At 37.5% G+C, this 17,561-nt stretch overlaps 1 protein-coding gene across 1 annotated transcript; it reads left to right on the top strand.

Moving 5' to 3' along the window:
• The first annotated feature begins 7 nt into the window (after nt 1-7).
• On the top strand, nt 8-14,069 carry EIF2S3 (eukaryotic translation initiation factor 2 subunit gamma). The gene is made up of 12 exons (XM_051607935.1): nt 8-116; nt 2,414-2,477; nt 2,962-3,089; nt 3,212-3,333; nt 4,718-4,812; nt 5,987-6,145; nt 6,852-6,986; nt 7,932-8,026; nt 8,917-9,061; nt 9,478-9,647; nt 10,692-10,864; nt 13,204-14,069. Exons 1-12 carry the CDS (start codon nt 48-50, stop codon nt 13,265-13,267), a joined length of 1,419 nt encoding a protein of 472 aa, XP_051463895.1. The 5' UTR covers nt 8-47; the 3' UTR covers nt 13,268-14,069.
• Nucleotides 14,070-17,561: the final 3,492 nt, after the last annotated feature.

The raw sequence follows: 17,561 nt of genomic DNA, 5'->3' as shown, positions 1-17,561 counted from the left end.
GGGTCAGGCGGCCGCGCGGGCCCCCCCCGCTTCCTCTTCGGGCCAAGATGGCGGGGGACGAGGCGGGAGTGACTCTGGGGCAGCCGCACCTCAGCCGGCAGGACCTCGCCACCCTGGTGAGACCCGCCCGGGGGGCGCCGAGGGACGGGCCGAGGCGGCGGCTGCTGCCCGGGGCGCCGGGGGGGCGGGCGGCGGGGGCCGGCGAGCTGCTGTGGGGCAGCCGGGGCCGGGCCGCCGCGGGGTGGGGGCAGCGCTGGGAGGCTGAGGGGATCCGTGCCAGGCCGCGCCGCCGCCGCCGCCGGTGTGTGTGCGGGAGCGGGGGTGGCGGCGGCGCTGCGGGGGGAGCCGCAGCACGGCGGGGCTGAGGGGGGGGGCGGCTGGAAGGAGGCGCGAGGCGGGGCGGCGGCGCCGGGAGCAGGTGAGGCTGGTCGCGGCGGGTGTGTTGGCCGTGAGGCGCTTGGCTCGCTGGTGGGGCGAGTCCGCCGGGCCGGCCTTGCGAGAGAAGCCTTCGTGCCACAGGGGTGAATCCCTGCGTTTTCCTCCTCGACAGCCCTGTCGTGGTTTAGCGGGGTGAAAGGCTCTTCCCTCTTCGAAGTAGAGGCATATATTTGAGTTTTGTTCCCGAGCGGGCTACGTGGATTGAGTGCCCGCCTGTCTTGGTTGGGCCTTCTAGAAAATTTTCTTGACTACGAAGAAAATCAGCTGCAGTGGTCTGAGGCTGTGGTAGCCTTGTCTATTAAATATCTCGCCTGGTCTGTCTCGCTTATTACGCATATACGCAGACAAAATCGGTCGAAAGTTCTGGTACTGCCTCCCTGTTTTTTAGCAAAATAGAAGGGCTTGTTTGCCTTTGCAGTCTACATGTTTGATGTTTTGGGGGTTTGAGTGCGATAGTTCTTTCTTGGTTGTAGCAAAGTGTGTTGTCGTTAATTAGTGAAGCACGTAGTAATTTCAAAGCATTTTTACTTCTTTTCATTGTTGACTGTGGCATTTGCCAGTCAGAGCACAGATAGGCCTAGTTGGGAGGTCAGTAGGAAATACCTTTTAAGACCTATGCTGTATTTTTTTAGTTGGCCCTCAAATGCTTAGAGTTGGCTGGAGCTTGTAGCTGAACTTACCCTTATACCAATCCCGAGGAAAAAATTGCATGCGTGCATAATTGTGTGCACCAGGAACATTTCTCTTGATGACAGGATTTGCATCATGCTTACGTGCTTGTCACTCTGCTAGATGGTGCCATCTGCAGGTCATGTTCCCATCGGTGACTTCAGTTGGTGTAGTCGTTTGAAGTTAGTTATACGAGAAATATAAATTGCCTGTGTTACGAGGGCAAAACTTGCTTTGAATGGAACATAAACATTTTAGTAATGTAATACTTAAGAATAGAATGGATGAGCTATATTTTTACACGTGTGTTTATTACACGTGCAGAACCTGCACGTAACAGTATATACAATATATGTTTTAATGTCGATTAATGTGTTTGTATCTTAGAAAAATATCTATGTCTTCTCCTGCACTGAGGAGTCTTTTTGACACTGTGAGTCTCTGCCTGAGCTGAGCAGCTCATCCATATGAATTCAGTGCAGGATGGAAATTAACTGTAAGAGGTTTCGAAACTAGTACAGAGGAACATTTCTGTGGATTTCAGCATTCAATTGTCTGTTCAATATTTGGACAAACGGCTTAAAAAACAACAACAACAAAAAAAAACAAACAGCAAAACAACTCTTTCAGAGTTGTCTTTTAACTATACTTAGTGTATTTGTAGGTTGTTTGATTTGCCATATGCTGCCAGTAGGTTCATGCAAGGATCTATTTAGGATAGCAGAATTTTCCTCTGGTACCTAAAGCATAGTAGTTGAGGAATACGTATATATATTCTTTTAAAAAAAGAAATCCTTGGTGCTAATGAAGTCTCTGGACCTACTGAATCCAAGTAGTTGTAATTATATATAGACTGTAACGGAAACTTAGCCAATTAAAACAACTGCTTATTGACAAGCCTTTGATTTTAAAACATGTATGCAGTTTACCATGTAGCACATGGAAACTTAATTTGAATTTGCCTGTTATATGTAATTAAAGTTTGGGGGCAGGTAAGGGGTTTTTTTGTGTGTTAGAGCTTCTTTTCAGGTTTTTTGTGTACTTTCATTTTTAACGTCTTGCAGCCTGTACAGATTTACAGGCAGTGTTTGATTTACAACAAAAACTGATTTACGATCAGGATTTCATGCACTTTTGGTCCTATTTCACACACTTGAAAGACTGAAATGCATACCTAGAATTAGTTTAATGAGCTCAATTGGATTTTGCTGAATGGAACTACTGGATAATTTTTAAGAAAATACATATAGTACGCTCTAAACATTTAGGTACAAGATTAATAAATCCTAAAATCTCCCTCATACAGGATGTTACCAAGCTGACGCCTCTTTCACCAGAAGTCATCAGCAGACAAGCAACAATTAATATAGGTAAAAACAAACTTCCAAAAAAGAAAGGTGCATTAATGTGATTCTTTCTCATGCTCATGCAGTAACATACAGTACCTATGCAAGAACATTTTAAAGAAATTCTTATTGAAACATACAGTAATATAGATAATGTGTGTTCAATATAAATTTTATCAAGGTGCAGGAAGAGACTTGTCAAACCTCAAGAACACTACTGAATGAAGTGGGGAGTAGTTGCTAAAGCGAAGTTTATTTTACCTTAAAATCAAACATTGACATTAGTTTTATGAAAATGCAAATATCTGTACATCGGGAGCTCAACTGAGGATCTTGTTTGTTTAAACAAAAATTAGTGAAATGAAATATGAAAGCCATACATGCTTCTCTTGAGAGCTCTGGAGTTAATGGCTACAGAGAGTTTGGGGTAATTATGTGTTGATTGTAATGGAATAGTGCACAAAATTAAAAAATGGTTTATTGACAAATGTTTGCTTTTAAAACATAGGTACAATTGGTCATGTAGCCCATGGAAAGTCGACAGTAGTCAAAGCTATATCTGGAGTTCATACTGTCAGATTTAAAAATGAACTGGAAAGAAATATCACAATCAAGCTGGGTTATGCTAATGCAAAGGTGAGTCATTAGTATAAATACAGCAAATATGTTGCTAATATAGTTTGGGGTTCATGTAAGCTTATAAGTAATTAACCCTTGATGAGTTTAACTTTTTCTTAATTTCTAAAAATTACTTACAGATATACAAGCTGGATGACCCAAGCTGTTCCCGGCCAGAGTGTTACCGGTCCTGTGGAAGCAGCACTCCAGATGAGTTTCCTACAGATATTCCTGGCACAAAAGGGAACTTCAAACTAGTCAGGTAACTGTTGTAAAACAAATGCTATAAATTGTGTTTACTTCCTTTTATGTAATGGAAGATGGTCAGGATGGAGCTGCAAACTGAATGTATTGTTCTGGCAGACCGCATGTTTTTAGGCGCTGGGCACTGCTGATCACAGGTATCATCTACACTGCCTCGTTTTTATTAGTCGTGATGCACCACAGTCTGTGATAGAGAACACCTGTGCCTTCTGTGCTCAGGTATTTTCAGGACTCTGAAGTGAAATTTTTTTGCTATTGATATAAGTACATTTTAAAGCCACTAAAATGAACAGAACTGATGTGGAACTCTCAAACACATCTTTAAAATTTCGTTCTGGTGGGTGATCTTTCTTAAACTTCTTCCTAGAGGCTGAAAAGTCTTCAAGGTTGGTAATAAATGAGATCCTGATGCTTAATGTGAGATTGGGCCTCCAACTGGAGGCCAGGTGTCCTTTATTTGCTGCATGTCTAAGAAAGCCTAGTGGTCATTGTGCAGGCATAGTAACCACAACAGTTGCTATGTGGATCTTTAAAATGATTGCTCAAATGAGAGTGGTTACAAAGACTGTTGTACAAGATTCCTAGTTCATGCTTATGTGTAAAATACACCTAGTGCTGTAATCACATATTTCCTTCCTTTCTTCAGATTCCTCTTAGAGCACTTGTTCCAATAATAACTTCTGTTGGAGTTTGACAGTCATGCAGCCATAGTTAAACTATTGGTTAAAAGCTTTGGATTCTTTTATCTTACTGTTTATTTGCTTATAGCAGATTTTTAACATTGTCAGTGAAGCAGCACATTAGTTCTTTGCTTTTTGGTGGCATGCTACCAGGAAACAAGAATTCTTTACTGACTGCATTCAGGAAAGAATGTAGTGAATCAGCTGTTACGGTTTGCGCAATAAAATCATAAGGTTGGAGCTAAGCACTGTAACATTGTGAATAAATCTCTTAAGTGAAGTGCATTTATAACTGTGTAATTAGTGATGCATAATTTTCTAAAATTGGAGATCTGAAGATATCTTGTAAAATAGAGAAATCAAATGATTTTTTTTTTGCGTGTTGTTTTTTTTTTATTCTAGTGCATTTACATCTAGTCTAATTTATAAGCAAATTTGTGAAATATGAAAGCAGTACCTAATATGGATAGGTGGTATAAAATCTTAAAACTCAGAAAAACTATTTAGTAGCCACTCAGTAGTCTTTATGTTCTTATGGGAAATATTTTGGAGGTATTAATTTTCAGCTTCTGTCTTGAAATGTTTATTTATTGATTTTAAGGATGTTTTTAACCTTTATGTTTGCCTAGCCACTCACATAAGTCAATTAGAGAATTGTTGATAATTGGCTTTTGGGCTTCTTTTAACTTTCTTCTACAACAGGCATGTCTCTTTTGTGGATTGTCCTGGCCATGATATTTTGATGGCTACTATGTTGAACGGTGCAGCAGTAATGGATGCAGCTTTACTGTTGATAGGTAATGTTTGCTACAGAAAAGCAGAGCTCTATCTTTTTAATATAATGAAGCAACTTTATACGGGTTTCAAATTTAGTAGAGTGATGCAAGCAATGAAATTTAAAAATGTACCCTAACAAGCTGTTTTTTTAAACATAGCTATACATACTCATTAGTCTGGTAGCTGGACCAATTGATAGAAGATTAAGGGGGTAAGATGATACCTCGTAGAGGTATAGTACTGCAAAATTTTTAGCATTTTAAGGAAATGTTTTAGCTTACAGGTACATTTTGAGTTTCTCTGAAGCTTCAGTTTGATTTAAATACATAGTCTTAGCCATACAGGAGGGTCCACAAACATGAGTTCAAACAATAAACCCCAATTAATATGGACAGAATCAAGGTACAGTAGTTTTATCTTAAATTAGACAATTTGTAACCTGATTTGCAAAAAACAGGAAGTGAATAAAATGGATTTTTTTTACGTCTAGAGCAGTTCAGTGCTCTGCAGTGATTAATAGCTCTTATGTTACCTGGATAGGGCATGTCAACAAACAAGAACAACATCTTCAGATACTGTAGCTTAAATAGTTTGAGACAGCTGATGAGCTCTATTTCCTCCTGCGTGTTAAGACCTAGAAAACGTGGTAGACTGAACTTCAAGTGATTGACTACCATAATGGCACATCAGGCCCACGTTGGCTTCTTGGATGGCTAAGATCCAAAGCATGCTGATACCTGCCCTATTCGCATGCTTGATATTTTCATTGTATGTTGCGGAGTTTGGGGATCTTGGTGACAAGAAAAAAACAATAGAATTGTAGAATATTTAATAAAAGGTGAATTGTCCATTAAGCTACAGTCAGTACTGTGATGTCTAAAGACCTAAAGAATGGAATAAATAAAATAGACAGAAGTTAGCTCTTTGGAAATTTTAAACATGTGTTTCTGTTGGGAGCACAGAGAATGGGGAAGCCACTCTGCCAGCTTCTCACCTGTCATATATTGTGTGGATTCTAGAGCCAGCAGTTCTGGGGAAGTGTGTAGGTGCTTGTTAACTTGGATGCTTCACATCTAGCTTACTGAGAGTTTACTGTCTTTTTGTATAAGGATATAATGAAAAGTAGATGTCCTAATTGCAGGAGTTTTGTCTATCTTTGTAGTTTCTATATTGGAGTCACTTTTCTTCTTTCAGCTGGTAATGAGTCATGCCCTCAACCCCAGACCTCAGAACATCTAGCTGCTATAGAAATCATGAAACTGAAACACATTTTGATTCTACAGAATAAGATTGATTTGGTGAAGGAGAGCCAGGCTAAAGAACAGTACGAGCAGATTCTTGCATTTGTACAAGGTAAGTTTTCAATAGCAGAAATCCAATTAGTGGTGGAAACTCTTCAATGTTGGGACATAGAACTAGTGGTTTTCTGTATGTTTATAGAAAATTTTCTTACTTAGACCATGCTAGTGTATGTTGTTAGTAGAAAAAATAGACCTTTGGAGTTGTCTTTCTTATTTGATCAGAGCTCTTGATGTGAAAATAATAGCAATAGGTCTTATCTAGAAGCTTTTACTGAATTTGTAGTTTCTTCTTGGTATAGTCCCTTCTTGGATTGTTTCTACTGCAGTGCAGGAGGGAACAAACCAGTACTTGTTAGGAATTTTAGTCTGGCATAATTAAACTTGCCTAAAATACTGATGTATCAAATACTGAGATGTCTGGTCTCTGAGGAAATTATCTGAAGAATATTTCTGATCACGTTGTGATCAGGAGTAGATTCTTCCCTAGAGCAGATTAATATCTGGCACAATGTTCAGAGAGCAACTGTAAAGCTCTTCAGTACACAGTTATCCAGAAGCAATAAAACTGCCTCAAAGAAGCCTGTCTGGTTTGAGCTAAAATGCTCAAGGGAAGGGTAAATGCCCTGATACTTACTGATTTGAGAAATGCATATAAAATGCCTTGAAATTGATTAGCATAATTTACAATGGCAGAGCACTTGGTCATGTTGCTGTAATTATTATATTAAGGCTTCATGTTGAACTTTGTTTTGGATTAGGTACAGTTGCAGAAGGAGCTCCAATAATTCCAATCTCTGCACAGTTGAAATATAACATTGAGGTAGTTTGTGAGTATATAGTGAAGAAAATCCCAGTCCCATTGCGAGACTTCACATCTGAACCAAGGCTTATTGGTACGTAAATGCTCAGGTCCAGACTTCTGTGGCTAATCGTGTATTACAACTTTCTACACTTGTGACAGCATGTTGCTGGAATGCTTTAAAGAGATAGGTTTAAAAGGAGTATTTAGTGCACTCTTATTTTAAAACTTTAATTTTTTCCTCGAGTTGTATCATTTAATTGGTGTAGTTAAATCTGTTTGGGTTCATCACTTCGTTTTGTGTTTCTTCTATGTGTATGGCAATAGAAAGATGCAATAAAAATGCAAGCCTGTCTGTGTCTTACAATATTCCTTTAGTTGCTGTGAATTTAAATTTTACAAATTACTCACAAACTATTGAAAATGAAATTATTTCTGTGAAAATCTTACATGTAGCTTGGTTAGATTTTCTGGTTAGTCTTGTCTCCTGAAAGTCTCAGTTGTTTTCCAACATATTTGTAAATTAAGTTCCTCTACAATTAATCTGTTTGGTTTTTTTTTCCCATGAAAAAACATTTGAGACCTACAAAATGTATGTTCAGAATGCATAAAAATTTACTATATTAAAATAAGGTGACTACATTAAAAAAAATTACATTGTAAATATTGAAGGAGTTTTTAAATATAGTTGATCATTGCTTTCTCTTTCAGATAAGGATATTTAACTTTTTGCTATGCGGAAATAGTTTAAAAAGCTGTTTATGTATGTGAGCAGCTTAAATTTTTTTTGAGAGCAAAATTAAATATATATATAATATTTATATATATACACTATATTATATATTATTTAGAATAAATGTATTATTCAGAATAAATTATTAGTGATATTTTAATGTTATCCTTGAATTAATTTTCTATAATATTTATAAATATGTGTAGACCTTAGTAAGAATAAGGAAGCAAATTTGCTAAAGAAAGGCACTAATTCTTTAAAAGTCTGATCTTAAATAAAAACCTGATTACGGTCTGTTCTTTTCAGTAATTAGATCTTTTGATGTCAACAAGCCTGGCTGTGAAGTTGATGACCTTAAGGGGGGTGTAGCTGGTGGCAGTATTCTAAAGGGTGTTTTAAAGGTAACCTTTTCCCTCTCTTCTCTGGGAAATTGTAATTAAAACAATGAGCAGAGTTTTTCGCATGCTTAGTACAAAATGAGTCTATATAGTTTAATGTTTTTTAAACTAGGACACAGTCAGATGGCACCTATCCTTTCTGTTTATGCCTCATTTTTACTCCTGTTTTAAAATACCAGAACAAGACATATTTTTGTTATTATAGTCTTAATTTTGCTAATAACTGTACTGATTTAATTGCTTACAAAAATTGAGGGAGGTAGTATTTTTTCTGTCCTACCACTTGCTGAATTACTGGAGGGAAAGAGGGGAGAAAAAGTACTTTAAAGGTACCTTTGAAGTATATGTGGGTTCCCACAGGTCCCACTTGCCTGTTTAAGTATTCTGTGTATTTTGATTTTTTTGTTTGTGGGATACTCTCAATAGATGGAAACTTTAAAAGTTGCTCTGTTAGACTGGAAAGCAAACTGCATCTTTGAACATTTATACAACTTGTATTTTCTTTGTCTTGCAGTTTACGGATGCTGATCTGCCACACTGATTGAATTAACTAAATTTTCCTTAGTTCTGTAACATTTCTAAATTAAATGTAATTTAAAAAAACCATAAAATTTAATACTAGAGTTGTTGCTGATAAATAGCCTTTGCTAAAGCAATTTTGTGAATTGAAGAGAAAATCAATTGCTTTGTTGGCTAAAAGATACAGAGCTTTCAGTGTTGCTTGATTTGCAGTAAACAGTGCAAAAGAAGTCCTAGAAGTTCTACAGTAGCCCAGAACCAAGGACTTGTATAAATAGTAGATCTTGGGATAAGTAGGTCTTATCTGTGAGGAGCAGTTAGGTTCACATTCCTGTGAAACAACCAGTTAATCGCTTCTTCACTTTTGTAATTAGGTGGGCCAGGAAATTGAGGTCCGGCCTGGTATTGTGTCCAAGGACAGTGAAGGAAAACTTATGTGCAAGCCAATCTTTTCCAAAATTGTGTCACTCTTTGCTGAACACAATGATCTACAATATGCTGCTCCAGGAGGTCTGATAGGTAAGAACATTCTCTTATGGAAATGTTTACTCATGCTTATTGAAAACACTTGGTTTCACTTAACAATTCATTTAAGTGTAGTAAACAAAAAGGCTGACAAATTTCAAATAATACATGTATGTAGAAAGACACAGAGACACAACATGGGTGTAAACATTTCATGTTCAATGAGTAATTTTCCTAAATGTCACTGGCCAGCTCAGTTTAACTTGCGTTGTTAATTGTACTTGCTTTAACAGCAGAATATTTCTTGATCTGTTTAGACAGAGCTCAGTCTTGCTGACATTCTGAAAGTGCTGTCCAGGTAATAGGGAATTCTCAGCACATTCTTTGTTTTTAGATCTACTTCAGATATTTTGATGTGTAAGTATGACAGCTACTTTCCATTTCTTGTGACTTTCCTTGTTGTGTTGTAGGTGTTGGAACTAAGATTGATCCAACTTTGTGTCGGGCTGACCGAATGGTAGGCCAAGTTCTTGGTGCAGTTGGAGCACTGCCAGAAATATTTACAGAGCTAGAAATTTCCTATTTCTTGCTGAGACGACTGTTAGGTGTGCGCACTGAAGGGGACAAGAAAGCTGCAAAGGTCTGTACCTTTTTTTTTTTTTTTTTTCCCAGAAAGCACTTGAATTTTTTTTTTATTTTATTCTTGTGAAAAGTTTTATTAAAATGTAAATTTTTAAAATTCTAGTAGTGATTTTGACTCCCTGTTCATGCATGTTTGTCACAAAATATACCTGTTTACTTAATATTATAGAAGAATACTTTTTAGAGAAATAGGAATTCCTATCAGAGTAGTTTAAAGTACCATGAAGTGTATCTTGAAGTTAGGTATTCTTCTAAACATATTGGTAGTTATTTTCCTTTGCTATCAGACTATTTAATTATGCAGTAATTGATTTTGTACATGTAATTATCTACTTCCTACTTACTGCTTTTTGTAGATTCTTTCTCAGAGGAACTTCTAAGGCTTTTTTTTGAAACACTGTAGTTGAAATGAAACTGAACTTGATGTACAGTAGTCTCATGTTCTGTGATCCACTTCACGCAAATCAATCTAAGAAATAATTTTCTGTGTTAGCAGTAAAATCTATCAGCTGCTTCATGCAGCAATAAATTTAAGTGCCTCAACTGCCTCCTTATCCTGTGAAATGAACTCTTTTGAAAAGTGGTTTTGATGTATGTAGGCATGAGGTAAATGAGAATATCTAGGTTATTTAATAGGATGGCATAACGTGCCAATTTGTAGCAATATCTGAGGCCATTTTTGCTTTTAATACAGCATGTGAAATCTTCATTATGTTTTATATAAAATGGCATGATACATTTTCTAGGGATTTTTCTACAACAAGAACCTGCAGTACCACATATCAAACATATTTATATATTTGTCCTTTCACAAGAACGAAAATGGAAACTTTATCCACTGACATTGTTTGACATGGTTTATGTGTGGAGTCATCAATAGTTTCTTCATTTTCTCAGATACCTGGTTTTAGTGGCAGCTAGGTAACAGAAGATGCATAATACTCTGTAGTATATTGCTTGCTTGGTTGCTTTATTTCTTACTAAAGCTTACATTTCAGATTTTTGTAGCTTATGTTTCAGATTTTTGTATGTTTTACTTCAGGTGCAAAAGCTATCTAAGAATGAAGTTTTAATGGTAAACATAGGATCCCTATCTACTGGAGGGAGAGTCAGTGCAGTAAAGGCTGATTTGGGGAAGATTGTGCTAACTAACCCAGTATGCACAGAAGTGGGAGAAAAAATTGCCCTGAGTCGAAGAGTTGAGAAACACTGGCGGTAAGTTGATACTAAATTGATAGAGTACCTGGTTGTTTTATTGTTAACAAAAAAATAAACACATCTGGTTTTGCTCTACAATAGTTTAATATATGTTTGTTTTAAAAATTTCTCTGGATTCTCCTCACACATGGACAGCATTGCTGTGGGATGCTTCATTTCATTTCTGACCTCTCTTAAAGGGTAGATCTATACTTAACTATACTTATCTATACTTTAGCAGACAAGGAAACATCTGAGGTTCATGGTTTGTTGCCAGAAGAGCTGTGCTGTAATTGAGCTAACAGTAGGCTATCTTGACAGCATGGTTGGAAAATTCTAGTCATAAGCCAAAGTCCGTTTCTATACACACCTAAGTTGGTGATGGTCAACCTGTGGAACTGTCTGTGACTCCCAGTGCAGCCTTGAAGTAATAGAAGCAAAATGGAGGAGGGACATTTTGTGGCTTGAGTATTTTATGTACTCTGAGGAGAGAGGAAAGTACTATCAACTGGATTGACCCATTCACATTACAAGTGTAAAATGGCCAACTGCACAGAAGCATCTGGAGGCTGAAAACGAGCAGGATTGGTTGATGATTAATTTTAAGCTTGGTGCCATCCTTCTCTTTAGTTGTTTATGCATGCTGTACCTATTATGTGTTCCATAAGACTACATGAATATCATAAGAACATAAGAGAATTTAGATTAATTGACTGTGTTAATTGACAGCTCCTGTAGTATGAGGGGAAAGTATAAGGAAATCTAGCTGCTCATGCAAAAAGTCCCTACGGTATGAAAAAGAGCCAAGCTTTATATTCATGGATGGGTGTTCCTCTTTCAGATCAACAGCAAAGTGTAGATGAGAATTAAGTGCTTGCTGTCTCAGAGCTAGCTGTCAAATTACAGATGAGAATATTCCCTGAAAGAAAAAAGCAAACAAAAACCCCAAACCAAACTAAAACAACACAAAAACCAACAGCAACAAGAAGGAAAATATAACATCCCTTGAATGGAATATGGGGGCAGGGATGGAGGAGGAAAAAGAAAAAAAAAGACAGGACCCAAATTAAGTCAGCAAAAGCAGAAGGAAGAAAGGAAGCCCATTTACATTGGAAATTATGCAGGGTTTTTTAGCTATAGCTTAACAGCTTGTGTAAATTTTAATGTGAGTTTTGTTGCTTCTGTAGATTACTTTCTACTTGAAAAACAAGAGCAACTTTTGCCAGAAAGCCCACTTATCTTTGGTTTATGGGGTGAACAAGTAGGGGCTGTCTGCTATAAAGATCCTGTTGCTAAAAAAGTTGCCTTCTGTGCTGTATTAGAAGTACATATGGACAACATAAACTGAAAATTGAGAAAAGAGAAAGGAGGCAAACTGCAAAAAGCAGCAAAATAAAATCCAGTTGGAGTAAATATAATGTACAGTTGGTACTGTGAAAAGAAACTTAGAGCAGTGGAGTGCTAGAAAGATGGAAGACAGTGAGAAAGCAAGAGATGAACAGGAGGTGTAAAATAGAAAGTAAATATATAGAAGCATAGAGGTTAAAACAGCAAATGACCAAGCAAACGGGATACACTAGTGGTTCCAAGGAACAGTTAATTCAACGCTAGGCTAGACCTATGGTTATGATCCTAAAACGTGGCAAGTAATGGGTTAATATGCTTCAGTTCATTTTCTGGGGTCCAGAGACAGGCTCTACTGCTTAGCAAATTAAATTGAGATGTACATGTGGTTTCTATGTATCTCTGCGACAGAAATTGGAAATATTTTAAAGACATTAATATAACATGGACTGCTGCTGATTTTCGAAATGGCCACAATTTTGTTTTATTTTTATAGGTTTCGTTTTCTGAGGCAACAGTGGCCTATATAAGAGGTCTTAGTATTATGAAATATAAATAGTAGAACGTACCTGAGAGTTAGGTTACCTTTTGTAGGTTCATTGAGAGTTACAGCTCTGTTCATAATCTTACTGTAATCTTGTCTGAATTTTAACATTTTCATTTCTGTTTGAAAGTAATGCAGCACTGCAGGCATAGGTGAAAGATATGAAGCTGTGAGTAGATTTAAAGCCCAGTTATTACAATATAAGTTACAATATTTTCAGATTTTTAGTTTACTGTTCAAAGATACATCCTTAACTGATTACAAAGATACAAGTGGTCTCTGTCCCTCATCCTTTTTTATTCTGTGTTTCCACTAACCAGTCTGAGAATCTTGTAGGATGTTTTGGGTGGGAGAGGGATGGAGAAAATTAAAAATGTGAGAATTGAAGGCATAAAACAAGGTTGTTGATTTATCCTTGATTTTTCTGACCATTATTAAAAGTAATATAAACTGTTTTTTGTTTTTGCAGTTTAATTGGTTGGGGTCAAATCAGAAGAGGAGTAACAATCAAGCCAACTGTTGATGACGACTGAAGAACAAATGAGAGTGCTTCATTTTTAAAAGTGAAGTGCCTATTTCTATTTTGGAGGGGGTATATTTTCACAGTGGAATTGGAAGCTGTGCAAACTTTCTTTGAGTTGTATGGCTGTCCTTATACATTTTATTGAATTTTACCCTCTTACTAAAATATTAGTCACTATCACCATGTAAAATGTAAAAGAATAGGCATAAAAGTGGGCCTAATTATCCATATTTTAGTAGAAATCAATTGTACATGTCCCATGGCATGTCAAACTTATGTTACATTGTGTTCCAGACATATCTGTTTAATAATCAGTCAAGCCAACCCCAGTGTAACACATAAACTATAAATCTGGTATTGAAATAAAATATTGCTTATTTTAATTAATTCATACAATTTTTCTGAGTAACAAAAGACTGCAGTGATTGTTCAACCAGTACAAGATTTAAAAGCAAAAAAACCCCAAACTTTTCCTCAAGACTAGTTCCCTTTCTGCACAACATCTGGTTCTGTTTAGACAACAAAAACTTCTTAGTTCATATGCTTCTGACTTGATTCTAGGTTTGTAATCAGGCTGGCAACGTTGACTGACTTAAATTTGTCACTTCCAGTACTTTAAGGATTTTTGGCTTAAATCCCCAAATAACTGCAGGTAAACTGGATCTGAACTGGCAATACTGATTTTCACCTTATTTTAGAGTGGATTTACAAAAAGAATGTGATTAATCTGAAACATAAGTGTTTGTCGTTGTGGAACTCTGTGACCTGAGAGCTCTTTACACAGTATGAGTAAACTGCTTATTTCAAAGTTATATTGAGCGAGTTATCGTTGTGATCTTCAACTACAAAATATCTGGATAAGGATATAGAAGGGAATGATTTGGGGGATGGGGCAGTGGGGAGGTGGAATTCAGAAGAGATGAGGAAAAAGCTGCAAAACCACTTTTGGTTAGCTAGCCTGAATCACACTGCTTAGGGGTAGCCATAGGGTAATGAACTTACTGTAGGGTGCTAATACTTTCATCCATTTAGGTTTAACTTCTTCATTTGTACTAATGTACATAGTTTTAGGTCTTTTACATACTAGACTATTTAGCAAGTCATGCTACTTTCTGTATTTTTATACAAAATACTGTGTTCCTTTTCAAAGCCTGCTTTCAGTTGTGTTCAGTATCTTCAAGGGCATTCTAAAGGTTAATACCGTTTCACCAATCAAAATGGACTTTGGTGAAACAGCTTGAGTTTTGTTCCTGATTTTGCATTGTGTTTTGTGTTGCCTTATTCCATGTACATTTCTGTACTCGATTTCTACATTTGTAAAGTACTTCTACCTCACGTGTTGTTGAGACTAAATACATTAATTTTTGTATAGCGTTTCTCCTTTTTAAAAGAGAGACAGTCAGCTATAGTTCTGCCTGGTTCTCCTAGTGCTTGACCAGTACCGAATCTTAAACGTGTGTTTTAAGGCTGCACCTTCCATGCTTTGGAAGCTCATTCTGGATTCCATAAATTTAGGTAAACTTTACATTTTACCTAGTTGGGGAGTGTGAGAGTGAGCACAAAAGAGAAAGCTACCACAGAGTCTAGTATGGCATCACCACGAGGGTGAAATCTAGTCCAAAGAGTTATTTTTAGATGCACTGAATGAGTGTAATGATGCAGAAATGTTGAAATGCATCTGACAAACTGGTTAAGCACTTGGTTAGGCATTTTTAGGTATCCAGATATTTTGGAGAGTAGGCTTAATCTCTTGATTTGCAATTTGAAAAACGAAAGTGCCACAATCTTTCTAAAACACTTGTGTACTTCTTCATTTGGGTAGGTAATAAATGCAAAGTACTGGTATCACCCTAGTGCTAGGATTAGAGCCTTATATGCTTTCCAGTTAAATAACTGTAGGTCATTACTTCAGCTCTAAAACATTTATTTGATGCTGCTGTAGTTGATAGCAGTTTTATTAGGTGTATGTTATCAGTAACATTAAATGCTTTATGAAAGTGTCTCCTCCTCTCTGAAATACTAAGTAGTAGTTTGTGTGATGGTGGGAACTAGAGAGATAACAGAGGCAGTGAAATGCCTGGGTAGTGGATTTTGCTTCTGGCCCATTGTTGCATCAGCCTGCTTTCACAATGGCTCTTCCAAGCTGGGCTAGGCTTTTATTTTAGCAACTGCAGCCTTCTCCCAAGGCAGTTTTTTTACATTCTGAACTATTCTGTACTTCCTTCTGATGGTAGACTGAGGTTCATTATTTGTGCATGTATCCTGTGTCATGCAGAAAAACAGATGTTAACATCCCATATTATGTCTGGCTCAAAGTCTTCCTGATCCTTCCCAAGACAATGAAGGTTAGGAGCATGTATAGGTAGTCTGAGTTGTCAGCTATGATTTACATGACATAAACAATGAGATATGTCCTATAAACATCAGATATATCCTATCACCCTGGGGAAGTTGTAAAGTGCACAGCTTTGTGGGGTTTTTTGCCACCAAAATGTTACATTTTTTAACTGGAAAGCTTTGACTCTGCTGCCTTGAGTAAAGAATAATGGGAACATTTGAGACTTGGATGAACACATGAAGCACATGACTGCAACATCAGGGTGCTAAGTATGAACAGTGTATGTGTAAATATACTATGTGCTGATGTGTCTATCCACCCACTCTGCATTCATGGAAGTGTCCTGCCAAGATTTAGATGAAGAGATACCATGTAAAACTAAGGAAGCTGAAACTAAGATTTCCTTCACCGGGGTGAATATGGTAACAGATGACTTGCAAGCTCTCTCACTTTACTAAGTGTTTCAGAGTGATTATATTTTACCCTTCAAAGGTTGGGTTTAGCTGCCTGAATATAGGTATGCAGTTGCATTTCAAATGGGCTGGCTAGCCTGGGCACAAGCGTGGCACTGGCAGCTATCACACTTGACACATTCTGCAGCAGTAGCTGGACATAGCCAGGCATGAAATGGCACTCGTACCTACATTTGGGTAATTGAATCTCTTCCAACAATCTGTCAGAAATTGGTAAGTGGTTTTAGGAGGGTGCTAGAATAGTGATGGCTCTTTGCCACAGGGAGGAAAGTGTATCACCTCAATATTTTGCAAAGACTTCTGGTGTCTGAGTAAACCTGCCACACCAATGTAAGTTAACTCAATAACTACCTGTTTTTATTACCCTGTGACAGGTTCTGTATTAAAAATAGTATGAGACACTGGCTGGCTGTGATTCCAAGGAGTTTTTGCTGGTTAGCTCTAATTACACAAAATCACAGAATGTTGCAGGCTGGAAGGGACCTTCAACGATCATAGAGTCCAATCCCCCTGCCAGAGCAGGACCAAAAACTAAGGCAGATCACTTAGAAAGGCATCCAGATAGGTCCTGAAAGTCTCCAGAGAAGGAGACTCCACAACCTCTCTGGAGAAAGAGATACTTACATATGGTGGATAACTCAGTTTCTTACCCATATCAAAAATACTGTACTGCCCTGCAAGACCACTCACAGTTAATATTCAGGTTGGTTACCTAGTTTAAGAAATCATTTTAAGGAAGCAAAAGAGGGCAAAACATAAAGTAGGTCTTCATCTTAACTACAGGGATTTGGAGGACCAATGTTCAAAACTGGTTCTAATTAATTCTAGGCAGAAACACAATTTACTCCAAAATGGAATAAACACCATTGTTCAGTTTATTCTTCTTTCTTTTCTCTTTTTGCTTTCTCTTCTCCCTTCTCTTTCTCCTACCAGTTCTCTCCATGAAAATGAGAGGTGAAAGTGATGCCTTCACTGCCCACCCCTCTTTGTACAGAAGGTCTTATTGTCTTGTAGACTAGCATTTAATTACAGTGACAAAAATGTAGAAGTGTCTTCCCAGTGCCTTGTTCCAAGTACTCTTGCATTCAGACCTTGCTGCGTAACAGGCAAGAGAATCACCCCCTACCTTAAATCTGCCATAAAGAAAAATGTAGGGAAAATGCACATTTATCAGAATGTTTGAAATGAAGCTCAGTCACCTTCTGTTTTGCTTTCTTCAGGTGGAAAATAGCCTTTAATATTTCCTCAGATACTTAACCTAAGACCTTTTATGTATGACTTTGCACTCTTATCTCCATTAAACTAATAGTACATCCCAGCCTGTGTGCATGCATCAGTTCTATAGCTCTATTAATTCACACTGGTAACAGTTTGAGCTGGGATAATATAATTGTAATACTGTAATTCCAAGTACTAAGAATGCAAGTGAATGATGGCCAACAGAAACCCAAAGCATGTATATTTTTCCTTTCCCCAAATTCTGGTGGTTTTTC

This window comes from Apus apus, chromosome 1, assembly GCF_020740795.1.
Source record: "Apus apus isolate bApuApu2 chromosome 1, bApuApu2.pri.cur, whole genome shotgun sequence".
NCBI lineage: Eukaryota > Metazoa > Chordata > Aves > Apodiformes > Apodidae > Apus > Apus apus.
This window is presented reverse-complemented; position numbering and strand designations above follow the sequence as displayed.